Source organism: Leuciscus leuciscus (assembly GCF_965113295.1).
Source record: "Leuciscus leuciscus genome assembly, chromosome: 14".
NCBI lineage: Eukaryota > Metazoa > Chordata > Actinopteri > Cypriniformes > Leuciscidae > Leuciscus > Leuciscus leuciscus.
Genome location: NC_138738.1, coordinates 41,097,701 through 41,109,865, shown reverse-complemented (window position 1 = coordinate 41,109,865; position 12,165 = coordinate 41,097,701). Strand labels below are relative to the sequence as shown.

The window sequence follows — 12,165 nt, the reverse complement described above, 5'->3', positions numbered from 1 at the left end:
CCCGGACAGCAAGCCAAATACGCATTATAATATTACATCAGATTTCATTAACATGTGAACTCGTGAATTGATAGCATTTGTACCATTTTTCTGAGAGCGTGGTTGTCATATTTTGGAACATGTTCATACTTTAATATAACAAACTATAACATTTGTTTGAGACCAACTGGTTAAAAAAATTATTTAAAGTGTGGGACAAGTGTCACAAACACAGAAGGAGACAGACAGGTTTAGGTGCACACAGTGTTTATTTAAAGCAGAGTGGTGGTGGAATAATGGGAACCAGACGATGGTGAGAGGATGGTGACTTGTAGAATGATGATGGTGACTTAGCTGGCGATGACTCAAGTGGATTCTCTGTGCAGGTGACGAGTGAACAAGAAGACAGGCGATTTGGATCAGGATGATGAACGGAAGACGGACAGGAGACTGGATACAGGACGAGAAGAGCTCAGGTGAGTAGATTGGTAAGGAGTCTGACGTAAAGCAGTGTATACTGCGACGAGACCAGGCAATGAGTGGATGGTGAACTGTGAATATAAAGGGTTGTGTTGATGAGGAAGTGCAGGTGAAGCGAGTCACTATTCAGGTTATTGTGAACGAGTGGGCGGGTCCTGGTGATTGTGTGATGATTGGGGCCGTGACGGTGTGGCTGACTCTGTGACAGTACTCCCTCCTCCACGGCCGGCTCCTGACGGCTGACTGACTCGGCGACTGGGCCGGCCTTGACTTCTGGCGGCTGGACGGTCAGGGTGATCCTCGTGGAACTGGGTGAGTAGCGATGGATCCAGGACTTCATCTCGAGATACCCATGAGCGTTCTTCTGGACCGTACCACTCTCAGTCGATCAGGTACTCAAGGCGGCCGCCCCGCCACAGTGAGTCGAGGATGGTATGGACTCGGTACACTAGGCCCTCATCAGAGATATCTGGAGGAGGAGTTACTTCGTCCGTGGTGGGTTGAAATCAATGCCAAGGTGAGACCAGGGGCGTCTGGGTATCGGCAGAAGTACCGACTTTCCCTCGGGTAGCTTCCTCGGTGTGTTGGTGATGGCACAGACTGAGCACCCCTTGGCGTATTTATAGGCCTAAATGAGGAACAACATAAGACATTTGTTATAAAACTTAACATTTATAGTAAAAACTAGATTAATACACAGAGGAGACGCAGACAAGAAGAGAGTGAGAAAACTATTATGTAATAAAAGGAATTATATAGAAATTATTTAAAGTTCCCCTGTAGTCAATAATTTTATCCCTTAAAACTCATCTTTGATCACCAAAATGACATATTTTCCTTGAAAAAAATGTCTACATGCCTTAAAATAGCTGGAATGTAACTTGACACCCGTGCCTCATTTAGTATACGTGGTTCTATATGGACCTGGAGAGGTTCTGTATGGAGGAATGAAGGACCTGGAGAGGTTCAGTATGGAGGAATGAATGACCTTGAGAGGTTCTGTATGGAGGAATGAAGGACCTGTAGAGATTCTGTTTGGAGGAATGAAGGACCTGGAGAAATTCTGTATGGAGGGATGAAGGACCTGGGGCCTCATGTACAAAGACTTGTGTTGAATTCATACGAAAACATTGCGTACGGACAAAGCTGTAAATGTGCGTACGCACAAAAAAAACCAGATGTATGAATCTCTGCGTACGAAGGATCCCACGCATATTCAACTTTGGACATCCCAATTAACGTAAAATTGAGCGCACATGCACGAGCACTACGCCCCACCCAGTCTCCTTCCTTAATTAAATCCATTTAAATATGGTCAATGACCTTACACCCTTTGAGCAGAGAGTTTCCTCAATTATGGGTGACACTTTACTCTCTGGAGTAGTATCTGCTGCTGTGGGAGACTCGGATTTACTACAGGACTGCCATGAAGGTAACCAATTTCTCATTTGTTTTTACTTTGGTACACATAGCTTACCTATTTAATTTTCAAATGCATGCAATGTAGCTGACCAAAAGTACACCAGAGATTTTATGTATCCATTGCATTTATGGCGAATGCGTGTACCCACTAATAAGGAACAGACTCAAATCACAGTTAACATGTGCCTGTTTATTTAGACTCATATGGTGCAACAGCCAGAACATCCACTGGCACGCACTCGGAATCCGCCCCTCCTGAGCAGCCAGCGCCCACTGTGCCCAACGTTTCCAGTGCTCCCCCCAGTGCTGAGGCCGTCCGTCTGGCCGCGTCTTGACGCATGCTGTTCTGGAGTCACAACAGCAAATCGTTATGGCCATCGGAGAAATTAACAGTCACCTGAAAAATATAAATGACGCACTCACAGACATAAGCCACTCATTAAAGGAATTGGTCAAAAAATGAACTTTGTCTCCGATTACCATTATATTGTCGCAATCACATGTTGACGGGCCTGAATGGCTTGTTGGTTGGGCTACACATACATTGGTCCTGGGTCAGGGTCATCTGGCGGTGCTGCCACCTCACCAAGTGGTATGCCATGCCTGTGCGTGACATTGTGCAGCACACCACAGGCCAGCACAATGCGGCACACCTTGTCAGGGCGGTATAACAGCATCCCCCCAGTCCTGTCAAGGCAGCGAAACCAAGTGGAAGGAAACCTGTCAAGGAAACCAAGTGTTGTCAGCACCTGCAAGGGAACGGGTATTGCGTGGCTCCTCGCTGTCTCTCTCTCTAGATTTGGACCCAACTCAGCACAGAGCTCCAAGAGGATAGCCCTTGGAAATCTGAAACGGCTGATAAGCCAGTCATCATCCTGGGCCAGAAAATGATTGTGGTCCCTAAAAACTCGTCCTCTTCGGATTCTGCCATTAGCAATGTCCTCTAATAATGCCAAAGCTGCCATTGCCATAGACCAGGGATAGGCAACTTCGATCCTGGAGGGCCACTGTCCTACAGAGTTTAGCTCCAACCCTGAAAAAATCACCTGTCTGTAATTTTCAAGTAATCATGAGGACCTTGATTAGCTTGTTCAGGTGTGTTTGATCAGGGTTGAAGCTAAACTCTGTAGGACAGTGGCCAGGACCGAAGTTGCCCATCCCTGCCATAGACTAAGGGTTGTATCAATTTGAATATTTTTTTATATGTTCTTACTTAATTGCATAATTTATAGAATATTCCCATAAGGCTTATGTGACAATATATGTCAATTATTTAATAAATTGCAAATTAATAGCAATCCTTCCCACAGGTGGTGGTGCGATAGACTTGTAGAAAAAATCGTTGTGTAATGTTTGCAACTTCACTTCATTGCCTGTAAGAGTCGCCAACGGACAAAAACAATGAGAAATGTACGTATGCCAGACATGAAATTGGCGTGGAGGAACGCACATTCTCGCGTTAATTTCACTGTTAGTACATCCGACCGTGAGCGTGAAAGCTGGCGTACGCAAAGTTTTTGTGCGTACGCAAGATTGATACATGAGGCCCCTGGAGAGATTCTGAATGGAGGAATGAAGGACCGGGAGAGATTCTGTATGGAGGAATGAAGGACCTGGAGAGATTCTGTATGGAGGAATGAAGGACCTGGAGAGATTCTGTATGGAGGGATGAAGGACCTGGAGAGATTCTGAATGGAGGAATGAAGGACCTGGAGAGATTCTGTATGGAGGGATGAAGGACCTGGAGAGATTCTGTATGAAGGAATGAATGATCTGGAGAGATTCTGTATGGAGGAATGAAGGATCCGGAGAGATTATGTATGGAGGAATGAAGGACCTGGAGAGATTCTGTATGGAGTAATGAACGACTTGGAGTGAATTAATATGGAGGAATGAAGTATCTGGAGAGATTCTGTATGGAAGAATAAAGGATCTGGAGAGATTCGGTATAGAGGAATGAAGGATCAGGAGAGATTCGGTATGTAGGAATGAAGAACCTGGAGAGATTCTGTATGGAGGAATGGTCTCTTATCTCCAAACTCATCAAGCATTATAGAAGAAACTCTATAAGCTGATATAGAGATAACTGCTCTAAGAGGTGTTATCTTGAGAAAAGTATGTTGCAATACTTGTGGCCAACATGAACTAGAGAAAAACATTTATTTCATAATGAGATTTCCCCACTTTCAACTGTTTTACTTCAATGAACGGTTAGAATTTTTTTCATTGTTTAAATGAAAGATCAAAAGGAAAAACAATGCAGATTTATTTTCACAGCCGCCTTTGCTCATATTTACCAAGGCTGCCAATATTAGGGAGGGCACAGTATGTGTCCCTTCTTCTGAAGTGTTTTCGTCAGTCTCCTTGTAGAAAGAAATCTCGAAAACTGGAATATTCAAAGAAAAGAAAATAGATGTATTTCTTCTTCAACTTACCAGCAGGTAAACTCAACGTCATAACGCATGTTCTTTTAACGATTTTTTTTTTCATTGAAATATGTCGTGAAGTAAAAGGTTTCTGAGATGAGGTATCTCAGAAAATTGTGCATGAGCAAAATCCAGAGATCGTGACTTGAGTTAAAAACATTTACAGAACTGAAATAAGTTAAAAGGGTTGCAGTGTTTTACCAATAATTGACATTTTGTCAGGAAAAATTATAAAATGCTGCACCTTACTGTTACGGACTGCTCCGAGACACGAAGGTTTAGATCCAAGTGCAGCTTTATTTGAGGGCAATCCAGAGGCGTAATCCAAGGTACAGGCAAGGGTTATACACAGATAGGCAGTCCAACCAAAGAAACAAACAAACAAACAAAACAGGCAGGGACCAGAGGCAAGAGAGTAATCCAGGGAACAGGGCAAGATATCCAAAACCAAGAGACAAGAAAACCAAGAGAATGCTCAGAAATGCAGTGTAACACTAAAACAAGACTTCGCGGTGAGTGAATGAATGAACATGGTATAAATAGACTGAGACTAACAGGGTGATGGGACACAGGTGAATGCAATCAGTGATAATGAGGTACAGGTGACTGTGATGAGTGATCAGAGATGATGAGTCCGGGCAGTGAGTAAGGGAAATGTAGTCTGAGAGTGAACGTGAGTGTCTGATGTGGAGTGCCCTCTGGTGGCTCTCAAGGGCACTCCAGCTGGTGACCGTTACATAGCCCCCCCTTTAAGGAGCGGATTCCAGACGCTCCTAAATTGTCCAGGAGGGTGGTGGAGCGGAGGCGGACCCGGGGGCGGGATGGAGGGCCAGGCCCGTGGAGCGGAAGAGGACCTGGAGACTGTGGCGGAGCAGGCAGTGCAGGCGACCGGGGCGGAGCAGGCAGTACAGGCGACCGGGGCGGAGCAGGCAGTGCAGGCGACCCTTCAAGTGGCCAGGGCGGAGTAGACGACCCTTCAGGGTATGGGCCAGCGGCGAAGAGGACTCTGAGCTGTTTAGGACCAACGATGAAGAGGGCTCTGAACTGGACGGAACCAGCGGCGAAGAGGGCTCTGAGCTGGACGGGACCAGCAGTGAAGAAGGCTCTGTGCTGGACGGGACCAGCGGTGAGGTGAAGAGGGCTCTGTGCTGGACGGGACCAGCGGTGAAGAGGGCTCTGTGCTGGACGGGACCAGCGGTGAAGAGGGCTCTGTGCTGGACGGGACCAGCGGTGCAGGCTCTAGCTTGGCGGGCATGTCGCTTGCTGTCTCAGGCGCGGCAGGCATGACGCTCTCAGTCTCAGGGGCGGCGGGCATGACGCCTACTGCCTTGGCTTCGGCAGATTTGGCGTGAAGTGCAGGCTCGGCTGGTCTGGCGTGAAGTGCAGGCTCGGCTGGACTGGCGTGAAGTGCAGGCTCGGCTGGACTGGCGTGAAGTGCAGACGATGACATGGCGTGCCATGGAAGGAAGCTCTCCTGACATCTGGAGAGTGCCTCTCTCCAATCCAGACCGGAGAGATCGGGGAGCTCCCTCGGGTCGACCTCCTTAGCCCCCAGCCGGTAACACAACTTAATTGCCTCGTCACCCAGAGAGCAAGAGGCAGCGAGAGGAACAAACCCCCAGGTGTACTGGAACAGATCGAGGCTATCCAGGGCCAAGGCCGCGATCTGTCCAGCGAACTCCCGGCTCATGCTAGGAAGATCAGGCGAGATCCGTACTGCTGGATTCCTGGAGGTCATAGCTGCTGGATCTGGGTGTGGCGAAGTCTTCTGTTACGGACTGCTCCGAGACACGAAGGTTTAGATCCAAGTGCAGCTTTATTTGAGGGCAATCCAGAGGCGTAATCCAAGGTACAGGCAAGGGTCATACACAGATAGGCAGTCCAACCAAAGAAACAAACAAACAAACAAACAAACAAACAAAACAGGCAGGGCCCAGAGGCAAGAGAGTAATCCAGGGAACAGGGCAAGATATCCAAAACCAAGAGACAAGAAAACCAAGAGACAAGAAAACCAAGAGACAAGAAAACCAAGAGACAAGAAAACCAAGAGACAAGAAAACCAAGAGACAAGAAAACCAAGAGACAAGAAAACCAAGAGACAAGAAAACCAAGAGAATGCTCGGAAATGCAGTGTAACACTAAAACAAGACTTCACGGTGAGTGAATGAATGAACATGGTATAAATAGACTGAGACTAACAGGGTGATGGGACACAGGTGAATGCAATCAGTGATAATGAGGTACAGGTGACTGTGATGAGTGATCAGAGATGATGAGTCCGGGCAGTGAGTAAGGGAAATGTAGTCTGAGAGTGAACGTGAGTGTCTGATGTGGAGTGCCCTCTGGTGGCTCTCAAGGGCACTCCAGCTGGTGACCGTTACACTTACAGTCATGAACAATTTTAGAAACTGTTCATATAGGAGCTCCAGAAAAAATCCTACAAAAAGTAAGCTGGTAAATTAGTAGTTTTATATAAAGCCCTTCTAAAAGGTAATTATCTGATAATAAATAAAGTAATACCTTGATATTTCTCAGATTGTATTTTGTTAGTGCCGATGCCTAATATGACCAATGGATATAAAACCAAGATTTTACACACTGAGACTTTTTCATATTTGAACAAAGGGAACTTGTTTCAAAATGGACCCAGTTTAAAGATTCTATATCAGTTCTGAAAGAGAAAAGAGTAACTACACAAATTTGGGAAAATAAAATTTTTATTGTGTTCTACTGCCAAATCGTAGATTCTGACACAGACACAATCACATGTACAGTTCAAAAAAAGAAAGTCAATTTGTACATAGTTCTGTATTTTACCACAACAATTAGGAGAGAGATGATCATAGCATGATATCGCAGCTCTGAGATCGATTCAAGAGCAAAAGAGTCACTGGGCAATTTGTCCTTATTTCCCTCCAATAACAATATGAATCATGTCGGATCCTCTTTGTGTGTTGGGCTGAAGCATCTGCTGCTGGTTCAGTGTTTGTGTGAGTAATATTACATGATCATCTTGGCTGATCAAAGATCTCCAGAAGAAAGCAGAGGGAAAGTTTCTACAAAATTCCATATTTCGCCAGATCGCTGAGCTCCATGTCACCATAAGCTTCCCAGGGGCAAACCACAGTGATGTCTGTTGAAAACAGAGAGAAAGAAGGTGGTTAGGCTCATTCAAAACACTGAGACAATATTTACGTGATGAAGGCGACTGAAATGCCACGCTTTACCTGTGCCGAGACCCTCCATCCCAGGGATGTCATCTCCCATGCCTTTCTGGCCAGGTTTAGGAGCCTTGCTCTTGAAGGTGCGAGTGGTCCTCTGCTTGAACTTTGGTGGCGCTCTCTTCTCAACAGGTGCTGGGGCGTCCATTTCTCTCACTTACTGAAATATAAACAGGTTTACTTTAAAAACTGACTATATTGTCCCCTTTACTGATGTCCTTAACAGGTTAGCTGTTAATCTTCTCATTTTAGGATTGTGTTAATCCTAATCTGCTGGTTACACAATGAGTAGGCTTATTTACCAATATCTGTTTTCCTTGTGATATATACGGACAGTGTGAATGATAAGCTCTTTACATAATCGTGCTAATCTCGTAGAGGAGATGCTCTAATCCAAGCGCTCTAATTCGCTGTTGAATGTCTACTGTAAATTTCAAAGAAATTTGAGTCTTTGAGGCTGTAATCTATGAAAGCTTGTTTCCGCCATGGAATAAAAAATATAAAGGTACAGTTTCCATGTTTCCAATACCAAACTTTTTATTCCGTGGCGGAACCAAGCAATTCAAGCAACTGGTGGTGGTTGAGGAGAGATTCCCTGATATGGTTGTAAAGCGCTTTGGGTGTACAGTAGTACATATGAAAGCGCTATATAAATGCCTCATTCATTCATTCATTCATTCATCCATGGAAATCACTGCACTTCACCTGTAGTTTAATGTTCAACTGAATGTCCAGGATTGTCATTTTGACTCACATTCTGCTTTTCCTTTTTATTTATTTCCTCTCAATCACTAAATCTGTCTCTTTATCAGTCCACAAAATTCTTTCTCTCTTTGTTTTTATCTTCAGTCTGTTTTGTGGTTTTCTCCTCATGCTCCTCATCCCAGAATTCCTGCTCTCAGTAAACCATGTCTTGTGTATTAACTACAGTCTATCTGGGTAAAAACAAAATACCGTAGTACTTTACCTGACTGTTTCTCAGTGCATTGTGCTGTAAATGTGTCTCAGGTGAGGCGAATCTCTTACCTGTGTTGGAGTTTCTGGCTCTTCTGGTTCTCTTGGCTTCTCTTCTGCGATGTCTCGCTTCAGATCGTGTCCAGTGTCTCTGCCGGACTCTTTTATAGCGCTCCACTAATCTTCTGATCCTCAAACGCCTCCAACAGAAGCAGATAGAGGGATCAGGAGATTGACACATGGAGTATTTTAAGCACTTCAGGCTCTTACAGCTGAGGACACGCGTGTGGTAACAGTCATAGTTTATTCACAACATCTGTAGTTTGTCTGACAGACACAGACATAAACAAGCGATATACTAAAATATGATGAATGTGTGTTCAAACACTTTTATGGCCATTAGTTGATTAATACATACACTTTCTCTATCCTCAGTTCTAATCTAATTTTCATATTATAAACACATCCCAGCTAACCAAAAATATTAGAAGAACGTTGTGCTAACGTTCCCATTAGGTTATGCAAACATTTTCTGAATGTTCTCTGAAAGTTTAAATGTTTTACAAACATCAAGGGAACATTCCATTATCATTTTCCAAACATTGTGGGAACGTTACTTTTGAATGTTCTCTTAACAACTTTTGTGCTAATGTTTTGAGAACATTATTAAAGACCAGATAACTTTGATCACATTATATTAATGTCACTAAGAAAGTTTGTTCATAATTTTGAGAGAACGTTCCCTGTATGCTGCATCGTTCATTTTTATTTTCCATATTAAATACTTCATAACCAACCAATCAAATGAATTGTAAGCAAATTTAATCTAAATCTAAATCAGTATTTTTTATTTTGAAGCTGTGCCCTTTCAACTTTATGTTTACATGATTATAGCATCAAATGCTTCTTGTCAACAAAGTAAATCTCAGACTTGTGAGTTCATGTTGATTTCATGTGTCTGATCTCAGGTCAGTCTCTTCTCTAACCTGCGACTGCTGAGGTGGAAAGACGACTTCACCGCTCACATCTGTTTTTAGCTTCGAGCTGTTATATAAACCAGCAACTGGTATTCTGAGAAACACACACCTGATCTAACCTGATCCTAAACATACGGTTATATCTGACCTTTACTAATTAAAGAATAAGCAGCTCTAATCCACAATCCCGATTGGCTGTCCTGACAGTAATTTAGGTTATTACACATAATCTGCTCATTAACATATACTGTAATGTTCTCATGTGTGTTGTTTTATTCGGTGCTGTGACACGTATTGCTGATGAGGATGAGTTTATATACAGCTAATGAGACTTGTGTCGGAAATTTTCCCACATCTGATGTCGGAATCATGAGTTTGTTGCATTCAAGAGATTTGTTTTCGGCAAAAATATGAATCATGGAGGACACCAGGTTCATTCTTGCCTATTTTGGGGGGAAATCTTAGTAAAGCCAAAAGGTATTGAAGTAATGAGTCAATATCCAACAAATTTTATATAAAAATTGTGGCATCCTATTCATTGGCAACCATATACAAACATTCACCATGTCATCTGATTCTGGAGTTTTAGTCAAATAAATTGTGTTTTCACTGTGTACTATACATACAATATGCATCAAATGGTTATTTATAATACTCAGGTATCAAAATGAGAGTTTCATGAATTTGAATTGAAAGGCCATTCTTTTCCAATATTCATGAACATCTTCTGAGGTCTGATCGTTGTGGCAAATCTAGAAATGAACATCGCTGTCATTACCATAAACACACACTGTTCAGCACATTTCTCCAGAAACTGCAGTGACCTCTGACCTTTCCTCTATAGGTTAAATGTTGCATAACTCTTGTCTCTGTATGAAAACAGTTTGTTTTTAACTCTTAGCTGAGCATTAGCTCTATTTTAAATCCCGACTCTCTAGATCCTGTTTTGAGAAGAGACCGCAGCTCTTAATCTGTCCGGTTAATGTGAACCTGTTAAACTGGATCAGGGAGTGTTGTAACACATCGGTTTAACCAATTACAGACGAGCACACACACGACCACCAGCCGTCTGAGGTCACAGCAGAAGCGTGTGAAAAACAAATCAAAAAACATTTAGCTAATGCTCACATTGAGTTAGGCTATGAAAACTTGATTTCTGAATGTTCTCTGAACGTTCAAAACTTCCTTTTTTATATATATATATATATATATATATATATATATATTAAAAAAATCTTGTTTATGTGAACATTTAGTGAACATTCCATTGTATCTTTCTTCAAACATTATGGGAACGTTACTTTTGAATGTTCTCTGAACGTTCTGAAACAAGTAGAGTTATATAAACATCCAACTGAAACGTTTCAGAAAAAATAAGCAGTGTATAAGTACACTTTTTGTGCTAATGTTTTGAGAACATTATAAAAAAAACATATATCTTTTTCTATGAACGTTCTATTAACGTTACTGGAAGTGTGTTTGTTCGTAACCTTGCTAGAACGTTCCCTACTGGAATATAATAAGTATTATTTCACATCTTGATCATGTTGATGAGTGTTAAATGACAGAAGTGAATCAGCTGTAAATATCAGTTAAAACACATTCACAATTTCTCCTGCAGGACCCAGAAAGATTGAACAAAACGGTAACACTTTACAATACGGGTGCACTAATAATTAATGCTTCAATATGCATCAAATGGTTGCATCAAATGGTTAATTAATGCTGAATTAATGCTTATTAGTGCACCCGTATTGTAAAGTGTTACCAACAAAACACACACTCTGCCTGTTGGCCTATTGGTGGTTGAGGAGAGATCCCCAGATATGATTGTAAAGCGCTTTGGGTGTACAGTAGTACATATGAAAGCGCTATATAAATGCCTCATTCTATTCTATTCTATTCTATTTGATATACTGTTTATATTGCTTTATATCTGTTTGTTATTGTGAAATAAGATAATTTTGAAATTATATGTTTCAAACTAAATGAGGGCTGGGGTGGTGAGGGTGACGGCTCAATAATTATTTTCAGCACATTTATTTCCACAACATATTCATGCATAACATTCCCATACAACAATCCATGTTTTCTGTTTACTGGTGTGTGGGCGGGGCAACCTGTCACTCACATGAGATCAACCAATAGCAAACCACAACCATACAATCAATTCCCCACAGACACAATCAAGCCCCGCCCACATTTGTTCTTGTTCCAGAAGCGTTTCACTCGATATACGACACAATAGAGCTGGTAAGTCCCGCCCCTTCCGCTAACCCCACTGGACCTCTAGGTTGAAAAATCGTCAATGCAAGTGAATGTGAGAAAAGAATTATTTTCTGGTCCCGTTTGAATTTTGCCATGAATGTCAACATATGTTGTCTGTGAATTTTTCATATAATTTTTCGTGTGAAGAATACTACAATTTAGCGGGTAGAAGTTTGATACGGTTAGACTCTGTGTGAGAGCACTTTGTGGACTACAACTTAGTTTTTACATCAGACGGGACTCTGAAGAAAGAACAGCCCATTTGGTTTGAATGGTGACATTTGGGTACAGAACACACAGGCATCTCTCGATCTGTCTCCATAGATTATCGCAGCATTAGCACCGGGATTTGACAAGTGGAGGGGAAATGTGTTATGGGGTGACGTCACATAGGCCACATGTAGTCTTTCTCGTTATGTCTTTTCCACAACTGCTAGC

General features: G+C 42.5%; 1 protein-coding gene and 1 long non-coding RNA gene across 2 annotated transcripts in view; both read right to left on the bottom strand.

Annotated features, from left to right (window-relative positions):
* Positions 1–12,165, bottom strand: part of LOC309474010 — a 94,453-nt gene that overhangs the window by 34,937 nt on the left and 47,351 nt on the right. The gene's annotated exons all lie outside the window — the stretch shown is intronic.
* Positions 7,054–8,760, bottom strand: pde6ha (phosphodiesterase 6H, cGMP-specific, cone, gamma, paralog a). The gene is made up of 3 exons (XM_082137429.1): positions 8,555–8,760; positions 7,535–7,688; positions 7,054–7,440 (listed from the first exon to the last, which is right to left on the bottom strand). The coding sequence occupies exons 2-3, from the start codon at positions 7,674–7,676 to the stop codon at positions 7,364–7,366; spliced, it is 219 nt and encodes a 72-aa protein (XP_081993555.1). The 5' UTR covers positions 7,677–7,688; positions 8,555–8,760; the 3' UTR covers positions 7,054–7,363.

What these genes read in the sequence shown, in the direction of transcription:
- pde6ha (XM_082137429.1), bottom strand. Translation starts at nt 7,676, where the DNA reads ATGGACGCCCCAGCACCTGTTGAGAAGAGAGCGCCACCAAAGTTCAAG. An exon ending in GATGGAGGGTCTCGGCACAG is followed by an intron (nt 7,441 to 7,534) that starts GTAAAGCGTGGC and finishes TGTTTTCAACAG; the next exon opens with ACATCACTGTGGTTTGCCCC.